This window comes from Siniperca chuatsi, linkage group LG18, assembly GCF_020085105.1.
Source record: "Siniperca chuatsi isolate FFG_IHB_CAS linkage group LG18, ASM2008510v1, whole genome shotgun sequence".
Taxonomy (NCBI): domain Eukaryota; kingdom Metazoa; phylum Chordata; class Actinopteri; order Centrarchiformes; family Sinipercidae; genus Siniperca; species Siniperca chuatsi.
The window spans coordinates 21,095,696-21,119,431 of NC_058059.1; the positions used below are offsets into that span (position 1 = coordinate 21,095,696).

Genomic DNA, 23,736 nt, shown 5'->3' on the forward strand with positions numbered 1-23,736 from the left:
TCTCTGTTTCACTATGTTGTCATTTTCAAATAAAGGCAAAATGCCCCCAAAAAAAAAACAACCCTGCAGAACGGGCTGTAGCAGGGCTAAAGACTAACTTTTTCCACTAGTAGCACTGGTGCTCCCTGCTGAAAATTTTAGGAGCACCAGCACAAAATTTAGGAGCACCACTTAAATTGACATCCAGTGCAACACATTCTTATTTTTTCCATCTTAACTGTATTACTGATAAATGCTTTGGTAATAAATATAACCCAGCGATACACCACCACCCACACAACCCACGCCACACTTCATGTAGCCTAAACCAGATTACTGAACGATATTTATAACAGTAACTTAAAATAGATGTAAAATAGAACAAGGGGAAGGTGGCTGGCTAGAAGGAGCACATATTGGCACACTGGCATTCTGGCTTTGGCTAAATCTACTGTCCACTGCAGATGCACTATTCACAACCTGGATCAGTAACTTTCAGTGTATTAGCAGAATATTATAACATTAAATAAATAGTATAATGTCAGTATTATATTATTATATGAATTATAATGTTAGTATATTCATTATGATTTCATATCATAGCATAGTATATAGCCTACCACTAGTATTAATTCCAGTTGGACAATACAGCAGTTTAAGAAATACACAACCAACATTTATAATTTTTGTAGGTTTTGTTTTTTCATTAAATCCTTGTGCAAGAAAAATGGTCTACATCGGCGGTTAGTCTCTAATTTGTTAATGCTAAGTACTGACTTGTCAATAATGATGAGTTCAACATTTCGAAAGTTTACTGTAGCACGTCAACCTCTTTATAATGTCCCGCCCCATCCAGGCTGTGATTGGTCGGTTCATGAAAAGTGACACTGACGAGCATATCGACTTTATGAAAAGTCATAAACAGGTTTCAACAAAAGGAACCCGCTGTAGCTAAATAGCCAGCTAGCTAAACCCAAACCTTGCTTATCTTATCCCTGTTGTCTTCTGTCTCACAGCTTCAGCTGCAAAACCTTGACTAACAGCTGAACTGGTATTGAGGATCTTGAGGACGAGGTGGGCTGGTGCACAATCAGAGTTGGCCGACGACTCGTCTCTCGCTCTTGTTTTTGTATAATGGGCTCCTCAAGCGGCCCACAGAGCGACAGGCCCAGGATTTCCCCCGGTGCTCCTGATGGCCAGTCCGACTACAGGCGGGTCTGAATGACCTCTTTACTTTTGAAAAATTAATCGATAGTTCGTTTCACTGTCTCCAAAGGGCCAAGCGAGAGCACTTACGGATCGGACACAGGTACACTATCTGTATTTGAACGTCATTCACTTTCGTGTTTACAAAATTATGGAGAACAATCAGCAAGAGTATGTATAGCTGGTGTCATACTGATACTGTTATTGATTAAAATCCTAATAATATCAATTCCATGTTTAACTATTCATGCAGGTAAGTGGATGGGGATGGAGAAGCAATAGTAAAAGAACACAAACTGGTTTTTGGCTAACATAAATGTGATTGGACCAGCTTTCTCTCAATATGTGTGTAAGCAGACATCTGTGTGGGCGCCCACATGTGTGTGTGTATGACCACAGTTTATTCAAGGCTAGGGCAGAAAGGGTGTAATGGGCAGTGAATAGTGTAATTGCTCCACTGGGGGAGCCAATGATCAGAGGTCCACTGAGCTATTATCAGAGCCACTGTGAGAGCAATTGCTCCCATGAAACCTCCTCTCCTGCTCATACAGAGAATGAGAGCGGACAGAAGGCCCCGGCCTCTCGTAGTGTGATGGGCTCTCCAGACAAGAAGGCGCTAATGGCAGACGGCAGAGGTCAAAGCAGAATATCAAGAATTGATGTATTAAAACCACAGGCGAAGAAGATATCCAGCTGCTTTCATACCGCTCCGACTGAACGCACAAGACGCAAATGAGAAAATGTCCCACAGAGACACAAGCAGAATGACCAGTTGTGAAGATTATGGTGGCTGTCTGCACAAGTGTATTGCCTATGGTGAGAGTGTATTGTAAGTACAGTGTCTTTTTATGTGTGTATATGCTTGCCTGGGTAAGGTGAAATTACTCTGGGGAGGCTGATAGCCTTGGGCCTGGAGATTGAAGGTAATAAAGCACAAGTGTACTCACCCGTTTCTGACAGAGACACCACGTGAACTGTTACATCTCCCTAACACTTGACCTGTCCTGAACTTGACCCCCCACACACACACACACACACACACACTTACAGTACAAAATCTGCACAAACACACACCTCCAGGACTGCAGGTACGCTCCAGCTTGCTGACTAAGCTTGACAGCAGACACACACACACACACACACACACACCCACACACTCAGTTAGGGTTAATGGGGTGACGAGCTGAGGGCGAGGCCTGCATTACAACCCGGGCTCCTCGCCATGTTAGCCTGGCACACACACACACCTTGTTATTCTGTATGAACGGACTTAAGGCAGAGACAAGACAGTTTCTGCTTCCTCCAATATAGAAGCAATGCGAGCCAAGGATTTTGAAAAAAGGACCTTGTGAGAGGAACACACTGTCATATCTATACGTTTGCTCAACCTGGTGGAAACAATGACAGCTTACACTTTTGCTAAAAGATAAATTAGAGCTGCACAAGGTTCACTGTTCTTTACCCGTTTTTTTTTTTTTTAAAGAATACATGGATTTTTAAAGGATTTTGTAACCCTGATTTTCACCTTGTTTTTATGTCTCCACACACCCCAAAGTTGTTTTCCTGCTGCTTGCTTTACTTTACAGTAAAACAGGTCCTCTTCTGGTAGTCGAACATGAAGAGAAAATTTGGGAGAAAAGGCAAATCAGCTGCTGATTATCTTCCAGAATCTCTTTCAGTACTATAGCATTGGTTTCAGAACATCTTGCCAAAGGACTGCAGTTGAAAATTATCCAGCTGGCTAACACTGGCACATTTACAGAAACGTTGAATAATGTGCGCTATTTGCCCCTATAAATAAATAAATGAAAATGGAACAACTATGAAAACAAACAGTTCAAACTACAGAGTATTGGCACTGCAAAAGGTGGTTTTGTATTAGGGATTTTCTTTGGCAGTTTTTCACCCATTTTTAATAATAAATTTATAAACACTGATACATTCTCATTACTGTAAAGTCTGTTTAAAGTCCATGCTCGTCCTCTCCATCTCTGCCAGCACTTCAGAGTTGTATTTTTTTTTGCCAAATATGTCAGGCACATTTAAGATGATGAACAGGGTATGTAGAATATTTCCGCTTGATGAAATGGTGCATCCATTAAAAACATGGCATCATGGTTTCGATTATTTTACTTAAGAAAAACAGTTGTCGAAACTAGCAGATTCAGAATATACGGACGTGATTCTGTCATACTTGAGTTCCATTATATGTTCTAAAGCGCGCACCCCGTGTACCAAGGCTGAGTCCTTACCGCAGCAGCCGGGTTCAAATCCAACCCGCGGCCCTTTTCTGCAGGTCATCCCCCCTCTCTCTCCCCCTTTCCTGTCTATCTGCGGCTGCTGCACTATCAAAAAATAGAGGTAAAAAAAAAATGTAATTAATTAAATTGGTACTGAAAGGAAATTAATCCATTAGACAACTGTCTAAAAAAAATGACAACAATTTTGATAATTGATCATTGTAGTTATTATCAAGCAAAAATGCCAAAACATTCTCTGGTTGCAGCTTCTCCAATGTGAGGATTTCTAGCTTTTCTCTGTTATATCATTTACCATTCCATTTTTTTGGCTTTTGTTTAACAAAACACTTTGAATATGTCACCTTTGGCTCTGGGCACTTGTGATGGGCATTTTAAACTACTTTCTAACATTTTATAGACCAAAGGAGTCAACTGAATTCCTGATAATCATAACAAATTGGAACTGTTTGGAAACCCTTAGGGAATTGAAAAACACAAATCTAACAGTTTAATGAAAGCCTTGAATGGAACATTGACTGATCAGTGTTGCATGCTCAGTAACACATACTGCCGTCTCTCCCCCTTTCTCTCTTTCACTTAATTCTCTCCTCTTCAGAGATCACATGGATCACATCAGCAGAGGACACGCAAAGGACTGAACAGGACACTGGTAATTATTGTGTATTGAATTCTGACAAAACACACCAGCTGTGGACGGATGAAAAGGTCCAGCTCAATCTCCTGCTGTCGTTTTTCCCTCCCCCCCTTTCCTCCCCTCCATCTCATCTTTCTGGTTTCACTTTTTCCACTAGTCTCCTCAATCCATCGCTACGATCCGTTAACACAAACACATCTCAAGCAGAAACAATCCAGAGATGAAGCAATCATCTCCCCTAAACATGGAGTCAATTATCCATCTGCAGCTGGTTTTAAGTCTTTAAACATGCCACCTTATCAGGAATCCAAATCAGCATTTATCATGACCACAGCAGCTTAGTTGGACCCTGGGAATATCAGAGGAGAATTAATGTTCCTCATATTCCTGCCGCCACCATGAACCAATCAGGGCAGCGCTTTGATGTCTGATAGTCCGATAGAGGACATGTTAGAGATATTAGATGGGGCTTCACCCCAGATGGTGTTACAGTATAAGGGCGAATTATGTGATGCCACCCGTATTGTCCTTCAGTCTTCAATCTTCCTAAGACCCTGCAGTCGTCCTCTTCTCTCAGGGTAATTGCCTCTGTATCGCAGTGCGGGCGGAGATCAGCCTCAACGACCATGGTTTAAAAGGGAGAAAAAGATGTGGATTTTGGATGAATAACTACCTGAAATAAAAGTTTAGCAATGTTATGTAACTTTTAACTCACTGTAATTTACACAAAATCCAATTACATGACGGTAGGTCGCAGCAGTATGCCGATGCTGTGGAAATATACAAGAAGGCCAAGGTGTTTTTTCAGACATTTTGATTCAGAAATTCTGTTTCCATTAACCTTCATATAGAATGGATTTTCTTTATCGATATGCCAAATTTTCCACCTCACAAGCATGCGAAATATTCTGCGGTATTCAGGTGTTTTTATAAACTTCTGGAATTCCCATTTCTTAATGGAAATATACTTATTTACTTCTTGCAAATAATCTTTGTAAATGCATTTTTTGTTTTTTTTATCTCTCTATGGTCTACTGCACTATGTGTTAGGGTTGTGTTATTTTATGGAGCCTTGTGGTAGTTCAGGCTGGCATGGAAGTTAATTTATAGTCACATCATGTATGTCCACAACCTCTCTCTCACAATACACGGTACATATAAACATTTTGGCACTAAATCAGTCTACATACAACGAGGCTGAGGTCTGCATCCTCGCTACTACACCATCCAACAGCTTTTTAATTAGCTTCCTTCGACAGAACAGATTTTTACTGCATCATGTTGTCAAGTGCAGGATTTATGGCTTTGAGACTAGATGGGAGACTCATCACACTCAGACAAAATGAGTTGCTGTTCACATGAAAGATACCTCTAACACTGAGACATTGGAGATGGTTCATGTCACAATCACACAGATTTTGTTTTGGCTGCCTCTGGAACAGTTAGCCGTAACTCAGTTCCAGCTGCACTGATATCCACAATACAGCCACAGTGAGAGCTAAAACATCTTTACCAGCCATCAACCCTCACACTAATGGTTCTCCACCAGAGTGCATTACAGTACATCAGCCCTAAACACATCACATGACTGCACACTCAGTGTTGCAGTAGTATCCCTCTGTTTGTAATCTGTAGGTACATGTGTAGGTTTACATGCTCAGATCACCAGCAGTGACTGACGGAGGGAGAGAAAGAGAGATGGAAAGAGAAAGAGCCGAGCCGAAGCCAGAGAGGGAGAGCGAGAGCAATTTGTTAAAATGGCTACAGAGAAAAGGTGGAAATGGTGAAAAAAAGTACAGGCAACGTAAAAAAGTCTCTGCCTCCTTTCTTTCTGCCCTCTGAGGGAAGCCATGGTTTTAAGGTTTGACAATGTAATTTTAAAAAAAGAAACATTTCGAGATTTGAGCCATCAAATGTCTGATATGTCCCCACAAATTTAAGTTTTCTTTTAAAGATATCAGCAATGGATAATTTAACAAAACAACTGCGTTATAGTATGTTGATTAATTCTAAATATATTCTTCTGAGAAATAATGTGTTTTTCTACACTACAATACCCATGAGCCTCAGCAGCTGTGACTATGGAAAAGAAGCCAGTCACAGGTGTGAATCAGAGCTGTAGCAAAGTCAAAATCCTTTGTTGTTACAACTGGAAACAAAACACTGCACCATAGTTGCGTGTGAACTGATGGAAACTGATTTAAACTGCTGATTGTTTTATTAGGTTTCTACAAAGCATAACCTCTAGCTTTAGCTCAACATGTGCGGCTCAAACTGAATTTTAAACTCTGTCATTATTACTGAAATGCACATTTGGATCAGTCATATTCAACTTCTCTCAACACACTATACCATGTACAGGCGTGGACGTTTGACCAGCTATTACCTAGCACAGCTGCTCATCTTTTGTACTAATGAGAGTTTCATGTCCATCCAAGCCTTGAAGTGCTCCAACTGTCAGCCACCTAGCATTGTGTAAAAATGATGAGAAGGACTGTTACTTCTGGAACCTTGGACCCCAAAAATAAATCCTTCCACTTTGCAACTCTATTAGGTTCCTGCAGATCAAAGGTAATTTTCTTTCCCAAGTGTGAAGCTCTTTGTATGAATTATGAACTGCTGCACTGAGTGATACACAACAATTTAAGTCTTGAGACTGAAAACTGCAACAATAAAACAGACATCCACTGACTGTAGTCCCAGCACAACGCTCTCTCTTCTTAAATTATTCAAACTCAGGAACCCTCGTCAGGCTCGACTGCCAATCACGTAACTGTACCAATGTCCTTTATGTGAGTAATTCATGCTTGGAATCAACACCTTATCAAATAATTACATGCATCACTTAAAATGTGCAACCCCCCGCGACAGAGCTCAAGCTGCCTTACCATTTTCTTCACACCTCCTCCCACGTTCTTAACTCCACTTTTTTTATTATCCCTCAGGTTTATGCATCTCTTTCAAGGTGTTGAAAGAGTGGCAGACAGCAGATGGCATGGAGGAAGGAGGCGTTGTGTCTGTGTATGTTTAGGTGTGTGTGAGTGTGAGTGTCGGCAGGAGATAGGTAAGGCAGCTCCACAGTATCAGATGACCGGCAGGGCTCCTCTCCGGTTGTCCCAAACATAAAAGAGACATCTGGGCCGCCTAACGGCTCGCCGTCGGCCCTTTCTCTGTGTGTGTTGTGAAGGAAATAATATAATCTGACAGACACAAAAGAGGATTTAGTTTACCATCGGTGGTCGCTATCTCAATATGTTAGTGATTAAAACTAGGCAATTATAAAGATCTTCACTACACCCGTGTGATTTACACAAGCCTGTCGCTCTCCTTTGAGGACTCCCAGTGTTTTTACTCTCCTCCTGCTCTGATAACTTTTTTTCATGAGGATATTATTTAAATCGTCCTCTCATGTGCTTATGTAACTCTATTAAATCCCTCTTTTTCCTCCTCCTCCACTAGAGCAATCATTGAATGGCAGCTTGCATCAGGCATGTGTGTAATTCCGAGTGTGTATGTCTCTACTAGTGCAGTAGAACTTACAAACCACAGAGGAAACCACAGAGCTTCAACCACAGGGAAACAAAAAGTTTCCAGCAGCTCCTACAGCAACCAAGCCTGTTCAGATAATTAATAACTGTGCAATAAAAACGTTGGATGGGAAGCAGATGAGATCTCATCATTGCCCCATTTTAAAGAAATTAAATATTTTACATTTTGATAACAGCCAACATGTCAAGTCTGAGGTTTTAGTCGCGTTTTAGTGTCTTTGATCATCATCTGTGAAGAAGAAGTCGAAGAAGAAAACGAAGTAGAAGGAGCAGGAGAAGGAGAAGAAGGAGCAGAAGAAGAATGAGAAGTAGAAGAAGAAGAAGAAGAAAGTAATTTAGCTGACTTCAGGACCAGAGCTCGGAGCTGCTCTGCGTTTCTCTGCTCTCCGTTTCCATTGCTCTTTATTTCCATTACAGTTTGTTTTTCAGTACGGTCATTTTGAGACAAGACTCGGTTTGTAAAAGTTTATAGCCTGCTGTGCTGTTATCCTGTGTTGCTCTGTCTGCAATTATACAGCTAAACAAACTGTGCAGGACAACCACATTTTGACTGACAAAATGAGGCTCGACTTAGAGGCTTCTCGACGTCGCTTCCAATCATGACGTTAAGAGGGCAGGCCAGCTCTGAAGTGTGAAAAAACACATCTCTTAAATTGGACTATTTTAAAATCTGTCTGATCACTTCTGTTTCAGAGGCTCTGTAGAAAGTTGGCCAAAAATATAAAAATACAACCCACTTGTAAAAAAACAAAAACAAACAAACAACGCTTTAACAGGTTTCTGTATCTCTCAATCAACTCCCTCTGAGCAGGATAATAATCACCATTGAGGTTGTGTGTGTGCGTGTGTGTGCGCGTGTGTGTGTGTGTGTGTGGTAGCTATTTACACATCTCTCCCTGTGCCCGGCTCGTAATTATACCTATCAAGGAGCAACAGACAAAACCAAAGTAACAATGAACCTTCCAAATCCTCATTGATATTCAAAGCAGACCTCCTGTAGTCTCATGACTCCCACAGTGGTGGAGACGGAGCCTCTGAGAAAAATATCCAACAAACTCAATTCAAACATAAATCCCTTCTGAGGTCAGGGCAGCTGTACGCTGGTGGTCATACCTCAGATCAAAGTTTTCAGCCTACACGGTAAAAAGGCTCAGACTCTGGAGGGCATCGCTGAGACGCCTCCATCAGTCATCACCCACTGACAAAACTCCACTCAAAAGAACACATTACTTTGCTTAACTGATTTCCTCACTCTCAACAATGTCAGGTGTTGATTGCCTTCATTCTTACACATGTTTCACTTTCCATTCTTGATTGCAAATACAATAGTTTATCTCAGGTCAAATTTAGTGAGTTGGCCATCTCAAGGTTTAGTATGCCCAGTGGTATATTATGGACAATGTTACAATTGACCACTACACAATATAACAGATATTACAAATAGGGATGTCCTGAGCCGATCTGAAGGATCGGGATTGTGCCCCATCTGGGCATTTTTTGATGAATCCTAATGGCTATATAAATCCCCACACATTTAACCATTCCCTGTTTATTTGTTCTGGGTCCTCCAGATGTCAAACAGCAGCCAGCACATTTGCTTTACTCATTTTAATCTAGGCCTACTGTAGAAACATGTAAGCGTGTAGTGAGCAGCTGTATTATGTAGGAAAATGAAAATAAATGAACAATAAATATCAGATCAGGCTCAGCACTGGCAGATATTCAAAAGTATTGGATTGGGGTGGGGGGGAATTATTAGGGCAGCCTGATTTACAGAATTGGAATGTAACTACATAAATAAATATATCTATATAATATAATAATAATAATATGTTTATTTATTTTTTTATATACACAGAGCAGATGCAAAAAGAGTTTTTGTGGCAGCAGTTTGTGGTGTTGTTATATTGCTTTATAAAATATTTACTATATGGTGATTTTATAGCTGTATGTTATGTTTATTACTGTGACTAAAATGAATGCCGTCTAATACAACAGTCCTGTATCAGTGAGAGTAAACTAAATTCTCAAACTACAGCCTCCAAAATGACCATGAAGTCGAATCAACTCCTCTCTACAGCAAAAACTGAACAGTATAAAACTGACACGACTGCAGACTGTACAAAACTCAGCTGCTAGGCTGTTAACCAGGACCAAGAAGTACGACCACATCACACCTGTTTTAGCCTCTTTACACTGGCTCCCTGTTTGTTTTAGGATTGATTTTAAGATCTTGTTGATTACTTTTAAGGCTCTTCATGGCCTGGTTCCAGATTATATTTTAGACCTTGTAATCTCTTATGAACCTTCACGTAGTTTGAAATCTTCGGGCAGGGGTCTCCTGTCTGGTCCTGAGTCCAGGATGAAAACTAAGGGGGACAGAGCTTTTGCTATCAGGGCCCCGAGGCTCTAGAACAACCTGCCCGAAGAAATTAGGTCTGAGTCAGTGTCTTCGTTTAAGTCTCGTCTCAAAACACATTTTTATCTGAAAGCATATCCTGATTTTACCTGAACTGGTTGTTTATTTTACTGTTTATTTTATTGCTTTTGTGTATTTTATGTGTTTTATTTCTTTATATTTCATCATTCACTGTGGTATTTTATTTCTCTTGTTGTGAAGCACTTTGTACTTTGTTTTGATAAGTGCTCTATAAATAAAGTTTTATTATTATTATTATTATTATAACCTTCATGGAGGTATGTTTCATTACAGGGCTGTTGTATCAGACTGCATGAGTTTTAATTAGGAGTACTAATAAACTGACAATTGAGTGTATATTCATAGGTATTTCAGTTTACTTAATCCAACAAATTCAAACAACTTCATTTTCACATGAGGTGTGACTATGGTCTCACCACAGGCCTTGAATAATAAAATCTGATGTCTGAAAAACTCAGAGCACCCCAGAGACTAATAGAATAAGTCATTTCCTGCCTGCAAACTGAAGTGACCAGAAATGGAGGGATTTAGCTCATTGACCAGATATTAATGGCTGCTTCCGGTGACTTAGTGCTGTGGAGACCAGGTGATGGATTGGGGACACCTTCTCTGTGAACTGAAGCATTTGGCGGCTCCATTGTAAAGCAATTAGATCGTTACAATAGAGTCACTTTGGCAACGAATCTGTCTAAGGGACCCCAGGTGGGCCAACCAGAGGAGAATAAAAACGCTGCCTGAAGATGGAAATAATGGTGAGATATTTGACACCAAAGGAGGGGAAAGAGGAGAGATAATCATGATTTAGTGCAGGAACAGCTCGCAGGCCAGGAACTGTATGTGTGTTTGTATGTGTGAGCTTGCACTAATGTAAGGGGCATGTATACAGATGGAGGCATGGCCTATCAAAAAGTGAGTGAAAGCTAAAAAGGTAAAAGCTATCATCTTCTGTCTGTACAACTAGGTCTATATATAAAAACAAGGAGGCAGAAGGAAACGGCCGGATAAATTATCTACAAGAGTGAAAGATTATATCCTAAAAATGCTTCCAATGACATCATCTCCTCCCCTGACTGAGACTACATTTAAACTAAAAGAAGAACTCCTCTCAGTTTGTTTCCATCATCTCCCACTCAGTCTTCACATCAACAATCCAATGCCAGTATTTCAATATTCATCAGTACAGCCTGCCACAACACAAAGCCGGTCAGAATTGGCCCCCACCCACCTAATTAAAGCAAGTTATAAATATTTCACATGATAATTACAGAGCAGAATAGAACTAAGGAGCTACACTAATATTTGAGGTATTGCATTTTCTGGAAGGGCTGGACAATATGGTTTAAATCAATCGTTATATATCATGATATAAATAATATTTTTTCCATATCAAAGGTTTATTACAATATGACCAATGTAAGCAAAAATGTAAAATGATCAATCAGTTGATATCCCATGCAATGATCTGTGTGTCACTGTTATGCATTACGAAACTTTATTATTCATTGTGTCATCCATCCATCCATCCTGTTTCTGCTCCCTTTCCCTCCATTTTCTCTTTATACTGCGTGGGTTAAAAAAAAAGGGGGGGGGATACTTTCTGTCCAGGTTTTGGTTTAAAAAGTGAACATCTGTGGGTCAGGGAGAGTTAAACAGTGCAGCGTACAAACATTTATTCACTGTGGGTTGGATAAATGTTTGGATAATGTAGGAAAGGCTCCAACCGAGCTTTGTGAATACGGTGGTTCTGAGATGGTTCGACGTGTTATTTTAAACTACAGGAAACACAACACAGAAAAAGAGGCACTGTTTAGGGTAAAGTCAAATTTAGGGATTTCTTCTTTTAAAACTTTTGGCCGACATGTGAACCGTTAGCTGATGGAATAAGCAAATGTCCAGTGTCTGACACCACAGGGCTATATCCATGCGGTTGATAGAAGTTTTCTTCTGTCCTTGAGGCATAGAGTTCAAGCTGCCAAAAATTTAAGAAGAATAAGCGCTGAACCTCCAAATTTCAGCCATGGACTCGTTTCATACTCATACAGCCACACACAGTCACAACTGGAGGCTGGCCAGTACAAGCTGGTGGCCAAATAACTGTTGGCCAGTGGAGCAGAAAGGTTCTTGCTCAAGGGCACCACAGGGATAGTTTTTGAAGAGCTCCAAACACTAATTAAAGGGTGTAAAATGTTATATATCAACCTTTGTCCATGGTAATTCGTTGGTCTTTCAAAACAAACAGGAAGGAATTTGCCGTGACAACAAAACTAACCATATATTTGTGGTGAAACTGTAGTAACTGTAAAGTCAGCCTTCATGCCAGTGTAGATGATGGTCCTGTTTGAAGAACATCCGCCGTATATTCTGAGAAATAATATATAAGGAAATCTAGAAAACCAATTAATGAAAAATAAATAATATGTGAACTAATTACTAGATGAAACAAATGAAATTTGCTGCCTTGAGATACCACTAAACTGTAAAATGTACCGCAATGAAAAGGAATGAACTGCTAAAAATTAGGCCTAATTATGACAGATGAATGCAATGCAAGTTCATAAATGATATTTCCCTTAACTAGGTCACTAGTATATTGCTTTATTAGCTTTTTATTGTTGCTAGAGTAATTTTTTTTTTTTTTTTTAAATTACACTTTCAGGGAAAAAATTACTACGCCTTGATTATTTTGCTATTGTGTTTTTTTGTCTTTGCACCACTGCAAAATCACTTCTCATTAATACTGTCAGTGTTAAAAAAAAACAACAAAAAAACTGCCAAACGTAACAAATAAACCCGGTGTAGCTGAAGCAACTAGTGCTGAGATTCACAAAAAAACACAAAACCCCACAAATCTTTTCAACAAGAAACATTTCGGAGCCTGCCAAAGGTCCCTTCTTTTCATCATGAACACAGACTTTCTGCAGCTTATACAGAACACTCCAATGAAATGTATTCGCTGTAAGACAGAGGTAACGTTTTCTAATAGCGGCTGCATTTTCTTAGCCACTTACAGTAGCAGATGCACCTTTTATACAAATCAGAGCATGGCAAGCACACCATAATTTGTTTACACATAAATTATTTGTATGAGTGCACACATTCACCAATAAATGAGCCTCTTGTGATATAAAATGCCATCTGAAACCGTGGAGAAGTGGTTATGTAAACCAATGGGCTTTCAAAGACTTTAATAAATGGAACCATGGCAGAAAGAGGCCAAAAAAACAAGTTATCAACTTGTTTAGTCTATTTAGTAATCTTTTTTTTTAATTAATCCAGGAGGGTTTGTTGAGCAAGCACGCTTTTTCTTTTTTTCTTTTTTTTTTAGCAATGCCCTCCTTCATATTCCGTGACAAACATTATAGCAGGGAACTCACCAGAAGACAGCAAATCCACTGTTTCGCCTTTGCTGTGATTTCACCAGCATGACATTTGTGCTGTTTACTGTGGAGTTGTGTAACCTTTAGGCAACAATCAGTCCCATCATCAGTATGTAAACACAAGCCCAGAGGCCAGGCCTGAAGGCACTGTACCTCATTTATTCCAGGCTGCTCGCCGTTAGTGCCTAATCAGCTATAGCAGCCTTCAGTTTCATTGTGTCTTCACACTGCCAGATGCACATGCTGAGGCTACCACACATGACAAGTGGTCTGAGCTGTAACCGCTGCTGGGTTGAACGCAGAATCAGAGCCCAGAACACATCACAGAAGTTAAAGAACTTTTAAATGTATGCTCAAGAAAAGCCAATACCCACTTATTTGACATTTTTCATTAGAGTACCATACTGGCCCGAATATAATTCGACTCTGATAATGAGACAAAAATATGAAACACTTTCAAGCTAGTCCTGTTGGGAAAGTTTCCCCAAGACACAAAAAGAGAGTCCTCGTCCTTGAAGCCTTTTCTCTTCTAAAAATGAAACATGAAATACTTTCATTAAGGCAGAATGTAAATCCCACATTTGTGTAGCTTGTCTGTCAGTCACATACAGCACTCACATTTTCTCCTGTCAGGCTCTGGAACCATTTTCTCTCACTGTTTGCATTTTTCAGCTCACATTCAGTCATTCTTGGCAGCTTGACAGATGATTCAGTCCCCAGTCTGTCTCTGCAGTAAAGACGTCCGGAGACGCTTTTGACTCGTTTTCACTCATCTGGAATTTATTTCCCCCCATGGTAGCCAAACACGTTGCACAAGCCGTCAGAAGCTCTCATAGGTTAAATTAGGCTAACTCAGACACTTCCTCGAACAGAATACAACCCTCACTTTTTCAAACATAATTTCCAGAAAGAAATATTGTCTTATATTCGCGTCAATATGGTAATACTATATCTCTGTTATTTCACACTTTCTCTGTGTTTAAGCTTCTTGGCCAGCCTGGTCAATAGGTTCACTGGACAAGCAGAGAAAATGTACATGTTATCTTCTTGGAACAGTGAACAATGAATCTTAAGCAGTTTCCTCATCCTGGAACTTGTCCTCACCAGAAAAACTACCTTTTTTTTTTTTTTTTTTTTTTTTTTTACAGGCAACCTCCAACAAGCTCTGGGTCTGCGAATGGTAACGGTCTCTCTGAAGCAAAGGCAGAAGTTGTTAGAGCGCCACAAAACCTTTTAGGGAGGAGTTTGGAGTGGATTGTTGGGCATACTGACACCGAAGATGGCAGTTACCAAGAGTAACCCCTCTTTGTGGCCCTCCTATCAAAATCAAAAAACTCCTTAACTGATATTGAATTGGTTTACAGTTTAGAATGTTCTGGCTGTGTGTTTTGTAACGCACCAAAATCCTGTTTCAAAAGGAATCACATCATATTAAGGAAGCAAAGACGCCATTGCATGAGGTCCATAAAGTTCAAATAAGTGGTGGTGGTGAGGTGTAAATTCTGACCATTGTATAATAACATGCAAAGTGATTCTGCTGCTGTTCATGTGAAGCCAACTTGGGGATATTTCTTTCAGGTTTTGGGCTAAGTAACTGCAAACTCTCAACAGCAAGCACTCTGGTGCAGGCCTGAATGTTGACAACATCGAGCAAGACAAACCTCTGTCACGTCCACAGAATCAGCTCCGAGCTATGAATCAATTGATACCATCTTCAAGTTTAACGAGATTTCTATCTGCCTCCCACTATCTAATCAACACACTAACCATTAGCAGTCTGCAGTGCTGCCCCAGGCTGCTCAGCTCCCATTTCTTTGACTTGTAGCTAAGTCTTTGCATGTCAATGTGCCGGGCAGCGGCCCAGGTGTCGACCCAGTGAATTTAGACCGGCCAAGTCGTCATAATTTTTTTTATCCCCTCTCCCCTTGGTCCCTTTACAAGGAGGTCATAGCATCAACTGCCCCAAAGACACCAAACTACAGTATTTCTTTCGAGTTCAAGACAAACTAAGACAAAAGGCAGACAGGAAAACATGTTGTCGTCGCTGTGCTCCGGTAGCTCACCAGGTTGAGCGCGTACCATTACGGCTCAGACCTTAACACAGCAGCCTGGGTTCGATCCCAACCCGTGGCCCTTTTTGCATGTCATCCACTCTCTCTCCCGCCTTTCCTGTCTTTCTCTGCAGCTGTCACTATCCAAAAAATAGAGGCAAAAATGCCCAAAAAGATTTTCCAAAAACAAAAAGGAAAACATGTCGTCCAACAAGGTGATCCCCGGCTATCTTGTCTTGTATCTTTCTTGTATCTCTTTCTCTCCAGGTGTCTTTGTGCCTCCACGGCATCATTCTGCATTTGTTTCTCCCTCTCACACCTCCTCAGACCAATCAGCATAAAAAGTCAGAGATACAGGCAGTCTACGGCTGATGGTGTGAGTCTGGCTCCAAAACAACACAACTTATATTGCTATTCCTATCCCATCTCTTAACTGACCAGTTAGGAGATGGGATAGATGGTAAAGAAAAGTCTAAATGCTGACTGGCTAGCTAACCTTGGCAGTGACTCTAGGGACCATGGCCAAGGCAGGCTCTTAGGAAGAGGAGAGAGTCTGAGACAGAAAGAAATGCAGCTGTAAGCCCTTGACTCATCCCCTTGGCCAAACAACAATCTACTGCTTTCAGAGGCCATCCCTGAACTCATCAGGCAACACAAGTTTGCTAAAGTGGAGCCGATTAAGCCTAAGTAGAGGTGTACAGCGGGGAGAAACCATTGTGAATGACTAATGTGCTGGAAACAAAATAAGTTGCAAAGACTTATTTAAAACAAACCTTGTTGTTTGTGTGGAATTGGTGATTTGTTATTTGTGTGTGTGATGGTGGTAAAGGTAAATTACACTCTTGATGAGCAAATGAGCAATCCTGTAACTGACAGAATCATAACTCAATGTACACATTTTGAAATGATCAGAGTGGGTTGTATAATATGGCCTTTAAATGCTGCATTAATCCTTTTTTAGGCTAATACAACCCCTAAAATAGCCACAGACACACAGACCTGACCAATTAAATGAAGACTTTTACGATTTATAAAATCTTGTTGAAGATTTTATAGCTGACTTGGCATTGCCTGTTTACACATCCAGCAGCGATGGATCAACATTATCATTCATTTGGAGTAACGTTTCTGTCCATCTGATACATGGAAGTTCAATATTCACTTGATTTTTTTGGTTTCCACCAACTCTTGAGAAAACTATCTGGCTCTTTAGCTGCCAGATGTTCCACTTTCTTCCCAATCTAGTTGTTAACTTTGTCTGTCTGCTGTTTGGTGCTGGGCAGGCGAAGCAGAGTGGGTTTATCAGAGCTTGTTTGCTGAAAACAGCTGCTTGCTGCTGCTGGAAACAGGGTTGATGAGAGCCCTGAGACTGAACCGATCAAAGCTTTGTGGAGCAACAGAGTTGGGTGATATCTCTCTTTGGGTTCATTACTAGACCACTTTCACAATACACACAGGCGTTTGATTGGACACCAATATAAAAAAATACTGATTAGTGGAGCTTTGAAATTGGATACTCTGTGTTCAGTTCAAGGTGAGGAGACCGGATCAAATGTGATTTCTGTCACAACTGGATTCATCAAGAGTGTCCAGGCAGCAGCTTATTCAAAGGTGACATTTCATCTGTCAAATGTGCCAGAAGCTTAAATTCCCTGAGCTGTTTTCAGACTTGGCTGGTAGCTTATAATATGGCTGCAAGAAAGAATAAAACTATTTAAGAAATGAAATGGATTCAAAATGTTCATATTCAATCATTTAACCGTTAAAGAAGAATATTTATTAACAGTGTTGTGGTTTGCTGTCTAAGGACTGGGTTATACTATTCAATTATTGATTAAATTCAGTATTTAGGCTGTTAACACAAGAAGTAAGTGCTTTTAGAATCAATCAACAATCTTCCTTAAATTTTGCAAAACTTTTCACACTATAGATAGCATCACATATTGTGCGTGTTCCATCATATCACTAAAGGTATATGATGCTCAGATTGAGTGAAATATTCAAACCTAAGATGCTATGACATCAGGTTGAAATTTAAATGTCATCTGGCATCTCCATCAGAATAGAAAACAGAATCGTGTGGGTTTGTACAATGTTTGGCTGCACAACATGCGCTTGTAATGATGAACTCACTAGGACTGGCAGAGTTTAAAAGGTTAAAATGACTGCAGTTCTAAAAGCCTGCAATAACATTTAGACTAAACCGAAAAGGCATAAAAATAACAGAACTCAAGCATTAATGACCTCCACGGGGATTTTATCTCAGACAGGGCTTCTCTCCTGTTGGCTGGGTGCCTGCCCTGTCAGCCTAATAACAGCAGTAGGCCAAGTGGTAGTGGTAGATGTATAACTAGCAGTAGTCAGTTATATGACATACCACAGTCATTATGGATGGCTTAGTACTAGAATGAGTAGCAGAACAATCATGAAATAAGGATTTGCTGACAATGACACAAGGGCGAGTAAAGAAAATGAAGGAATACTATATACAGAGAGATGTAGGCAGCACACATAAACAGCATACTTTTCATCCATCTTTGGTTTCACTCCCTGTTAGTCTTAAAACCGACACAACTACTAACATAAGAAATGACTTGTGATCTCTGGAACCTTGACAGCAAAACTCTCATTTAGAGAAACTACTAACACAAAATTAGGCCAATGACCTTCAACGTGCATCGTCACTGGTCACATCAACAGAAAACACTGACACTTTGGCAGGACAGATAAAGCACTTAACAAAGTTACCAAGTGTTTTACACTACAATATATAACAGAATACAATGAGAAAATAACAATAAACCTATGAAAATGTATCCATCTAAAAGATGGTACCAACTTAGGGCCTGGACCATAAAGTCAACCAGAGGATCTGTGCTGTAGGATAGGTAGAGATAAATATATCTTATTAGAGATATATGTATATCTATTAATGTATCAGGGACCTTGACCCTGCAAAGCCTAAAATGTACTCTACAAAACACAGTCAACCAGTGAATAAAGGCAAAATCAGGGTAATATGTTCTCATCTCTTGGCATTAGTAAAAAGCCTATATGTGCAGATTTTTGGAGGGGCCTGCCTTACGGTTGAGCCTAAAGTGAATTACAAAAGTCCACACAAGAGGAGATAAAAGCGTGGACGAATTTTTCGAGATCACTGAAGGTTAGAAAGGACTTAAATTTGAGCTATAATCCATGGCTGTTGGAGGGCACAAACTGGTGACCTTTCAAACTACAGATATACAATCACTATTCTAAAAAGCAGCTTATAGATATCAGGTACTTTTTTGTGGCTATTTCTCTTTGTCTAGGCACTATTGTTGTGGGTTTTTTTTTTTTTTTACTGATAACTCTTCTATCAATGTAAGTGCAAGCCAGGGCTGCTTGAGCAGATGGAAATCAAAGTGGTAAACTCTCTTCTTTTTCCTTTATTTGCAATCTCGACAAGAGGGCAGCATAAATACAATACAGGCATAAACAGGTTAAAACAACAGTCATATGCTACAAAAGAATGTATATAATACCCAGTTAAGATGCTTTGATAGGTATGGAGTTTCTAAAATATCTCAAATAAATCTAAAATTAAGTAAAATCAATAAATAAGGAGCAAAAGCATTGGCTATGAGTGCAATTTTCCAGATGCTTTAAAACGGACTTGAACCTTGTTAAAGAACTACGGATCCCTGTGATATACAGCGTGGGCAAATAGGTGCGAATGAGTGCAATCAGAAAAGCATGCCATGAAGTGGAGAGATAAAGGGGGCAAAAGCAGTTAAAAGAAAGACAAGAAAACACTGAGATGAATTTTCAGCACCATGGACAGCTCACCGGGCCTCATAAAACCAAGGACCTCAGAAGGTTTCCTCCTAAATCAATCTTCACTGTACACAAATCAGACATGCTCTTTTATCACTTCATTTGCTAATAGGCTTCCTTTAGTGGTTAACAATAGTGCACAGGGCTAAAGTGGGCCCAGTCTTTATTCTCAGTTTATAGCTTCAGAGCACTGGGGTCAACCTCCAGCCCCTGCCACTAAAATGTAGGCCTGCACACAAACACACACTCCTCTATCCTTACCAGCTGCTTTGAAGGTGTCTACTTACATGCATGCTTCCCAGAAGTAGTAGTGAGTGTACAGTTTACACTACACTGCTTGTTATAACACATTGCTTGCTGATATAGCCTAACAAATAGCCAAAGCTGCTTCCAGCCAAGAAAATTAATTCCCCTCAACAAATCGGGGCTTATTAGCTTCAAGAGGTCAATTTTAGACATGAGGCCAAACACATAATTCATATGAGGCATGAGCTTATTATACACAGGAGAGATCTAGGTTTAGAGGACAGGGCAGGTGCATGTAGTTCCCATGACATCCGTGCCAGTTCACTGAATTGCTGCGGGCTACTAATTTATACCTTGTACTGACAGGATGAACGTGCATTCTGGAAGAGAGCTGTGCATGTGCAGATGTGGTGTAGTGTCAAAAAGGGGGGGAAAAAAACTTACCTTCACTGCTTCAGCATGAGTGACTTTGTCGAAGACTTTGTCGTTGACTTTCATGATCTGGTCACCGATTCGGAGACCCTCTTTCTCCGCCAGGCTCCCCGGTTCCACCAGGGACACGTAGATGCCGACCCCGTGCTCCGAGCCGCCCCGGATGCTGAAGCCCAGGCCCTCGTTGCTCTTGTGTCGCTTCATGGTGACCTGCCGCAGCTCGCCCGGCGGCTCGTGGACAAAGTTCCTCCCGAGCAGCGGCACCAGGGGAGCTGTCCCGTCGCTGCTGGTGCTGAAGCTGTCCGGCGAGCCCCGCAGCGCAACCTGAAACTCGGACGGGTTGTTTGGCGAGAAATGCCCCGGGGGGGTCGGGCTGGCCCTGGGGAAGTCGCCCGGTGGGGGTTCGGCGTTGCCGTTGCTTGCAGCTAAATCCGATTTTAAGTAGAGGCCCTCCGAGGTGTACTGCTCGAAGAGAAGCTGATCAGAGCGAGGGATGACCAACCGCAGCATGGGCAGAAGTTGCCGCTTGCTGGGCGCGTTGAGGATGACGTTGAGGGTCTGCACCAGGTCGTACACGTTGCGTTTGGAGTGGTAGACGTTGAGGCAGTGGATGAACTGCTCCCTCTCGAAGTCGTTGAGCAGGAGGTTGAGCGCGTTGTGCAGCTTCCTCACGTTGGCCGAAAGCGTCCGCGCGCTGGAGGCCACCGAGTTGGCCGAGGAGCTGAGGGACATGCGCTCCAGGTCGGTGCTGCTCATTCTGGCAGTGTGACCGGGACACGGCGCCACACTGATGCGGGTTAGAGAGCAGGCATTACGGGCTGGTGGCACTGGATTTGACCGGCGCTTGACATCACGACCGCTGGAGGACGTGCACTCCGGTTATATCCATGCTATCCAGGCTCTGACAGATGATCCACTTATTACTCGCAATTTGCTGGATAGAGCGATGAAAGGGGCAACTTCAACAGGCAATTAAGTCCGACTAATTCAATTTCACAGTTGAGACAAATTAATAAGCACTTACCATAATTTTGCCTAGATATCAGTAATTGGATTGTGCAAACTTCACTGTGTGAAAAGGTGCGTCAAGACTGGACATGCAGCAGCCTCGCGGAAAACTCGTCCAGCTCCGTCGGAGAGCTTAGTAATGAGCCACGTCGGATCTCAGCCTGCGTGTCATTAGCTGCGGTCTTATTTTCCAGGAGGTCAGGTGGCTGCCGAGCCGCCGCTTCTCTGGTGTCCGCCTCACCGCCAAACAGCTCCACAAGGCGGAATAAAACACCAGAACTTAAAACGACTTTGCACTTGGTCCACTGTTGCGCACGCAGCCCAGAAAGAAAGGCTATTTCTGACAACGAAGAAAAAGAAAATAAAAAGTTATTTTCGCGCTCCCGCTCAGGCGTCCCGATGAGTTCATCCTCAGGTCTCGGGTTTTGGTTCCGAACGACGACCAGTACACAAAAATATCTATCCAGCAGTGTGATACGGACCAAGCGACGTGTACTCCAGCCGCTTGTTTCTTGGTCTTGTTTTTATATCCGTCTGTTGCAGTGTTGAGGTGACCGGCTGCTCGGTGTCTCCGCTTCTAGACGTTACTACAGCGACAAAGTGGAGACTGGCGGCTCTCTCGCCTCTGACCGTCCTCTGTCAGGAAATGACGCAGCCTTGTGCAGCCAATAGCCTACGTTGCATTGGACCAACAACAACATGCACTCGTTTCCCCATGCTCATGCCACTTCCGCAAACAATAAGTTACTAAACAGGACTTGAATTAGGCATTATAGTAGCCTGCGTTTGGCTGTGCAGCTTGTTTTCGGTTCTTATATCTTTTAAATATGTATGTTAAAGCCCATATATATATATGTTCTATAAAAGCAAAAGATGAAAACAAATGTTTTATGTTTCTATTTCTCACACAAATTCCTCAAAACTGTTTTACAACACTTTACAGAGCACATCTCTAGAAAGTTTTCTCCAAAGTTGCTGGGAATAAAAGAAAAGAGAAAATATACACAAAACCATGACCCAGCTGACCTTCTTTAAAGCAGGCGTTGTGTCGAAACATGTTACTAAACATTAACATGGCTCCATTCTATTCAAGTGTCTCCGAAAGCGTGACAATCAGCCAGCATTCACAGCACCAGGACCCTGACACTGAAGCACCCAAATGGAATTCATCCATCAATAACTTTATAATGTACACCTGTGACTTTCCTACTGTGATATGTCAAAATGTCTTCTGTGAAAAAGGTCAGTTTTCCCCCAAAAGACAACTGGTTGACAGTTGAAATTGACTTTATGTAATGTAGGCTAGACATTAGCAGAACATCTAGGCTACAATACTACATTAATTTAAATACATGCAATAAATTAAACAAGAAAAAAAACATGACCAATTGTTAAAATTAAATTCATTTTACTTCATTAATTTAGGAAATTTGCATGACAGAGACATTCACAGCTACATAATTAATTTTCAAAAAAATTCTGGGCTGTTGGAAATTAACCAAACAGTAACTTTCTGTTTAATGGTAAGTTCAATATGAAAACAGAAGGGAAAAAGACAATTTAAGTGGATTTACTTTATTTCACTGCATAGGGCCCCCTGGTGGCCAATGCAGCTGTATACTTTATGAAGCACACTGAGGGAGATTTGAGACAACTCAGTTGAGGTATTTAAGTAGTTGACTGGTTCTGTTTTTAGTAGTCATTGTATCCAAAAAATGAATGTGTGAACAAATCACAACCTACAGTACATCAAATAAAACAGATCATTCTCTTTAGAATGATCTGTGAAATAGAACAATAAAACAGATGTATGATTAAAAAAAAGACCTTTTTAATCAGATTCATTATTTCTAACAAGTCTGACTATCAGATTAGATTAGAGATTGGGTTGGTGACCCACTGGGACTGGCTAATTACTAATTGACCACAGACTGGCACCACTGAGTGCTTTGATGTTACTGTATATTACAAAATGACTTTAACAATGGTGTACGAGGACATTCTCCAGTTTTTATTTAAAAGGCACCAGAACAACTTAATGTATACGTAATATTATTTGTGGGCTTAACAGTCATTTAATGGTAGAGGTTGACCTCACCAAGAAGAAGAAAAGCAGTTTTTAATTTTCCATGGATTAAAAAGACAATGAGCCTCAATGAGGTCAGATAGTTTCAGCTTTTTTGGCGTTCTGCATCTGAACTTGTAGCATTAAGTTTCACTGTGCTGAGATAACCGTCCTTCATTTACTTTTTTGTGATAAATTCTTATTTATTGTTGTTTTTGCAATCTTAAATCCCACATTGTAAAAGTGCAGTATTACAGTACCATATCATATATCAATTTAGTACATCTATCCATCATTTTTTTTAATAATACTTTGATCATTTCATTCTTTCTCTGGACAGATATCAATCTTTGCCTGCAGGTCGCAGGTGGAGTTTGACCAGCTGCTGGAATCTCTGAGCCACGAGTCCTCGAGCTGTAGCCAAAAGGAGCAAAGCGGAGGTGAACTCAGTTGCCAGAGTGATCAATCACAAGTGCAAAACGGTGGCGATATCAATTGCAAATGAAGCCCTGTGCAACTGAGGCCACTGTGTTGACAAACGGCACTGTGCAGTTTGGGGAGAGTTTCCGAGCTGAGCCTTCCTTAAAGTCTGCAGCCGCTGAGAGATCTGAAAGGCTGACATGGTCAAACTGAGGACTGTCTGCTCTCAGAAAAGGAACCATTGTGTCATTTT

At 41.0% G+C, this 23,736-nt stretch overlaps 1 protein-coding gene across 2 annotated transcripts in view; it reads right to left on the reverse strand.

Moving 5' to 3' along the window:
• Positions 1-21,763, reverse strand: part of whrna (whirlin a) — a 143,490-nt gene extending 121,727 nt beyond the window's left edge. The window contains exons 1-2 of one of the 2 annotated variants that reach the window (XM_044174409.1): positions 21,015-21,736; positions 20,003-20,924 (exon numbers count right to left, since the gene is read on the reverse strand). In XM_044174409.1, the coding sequence (XP_044030344.1) occupies positions 20,003-20,746 (744 nt within the window). In that variant the 5' untranslated portion in view covers positions 20,747-20,924; positions 21,015-21,736. Of the gene's footprint in view, positions 1-20,002 lie in introns of both variants that reach the window. The other variant, XM_044174410.1, reaches the window with a different exon arrangement.
• Between the last annotated feature and the right edge of the window lie 1,973 nt (positions 21,764-23,736).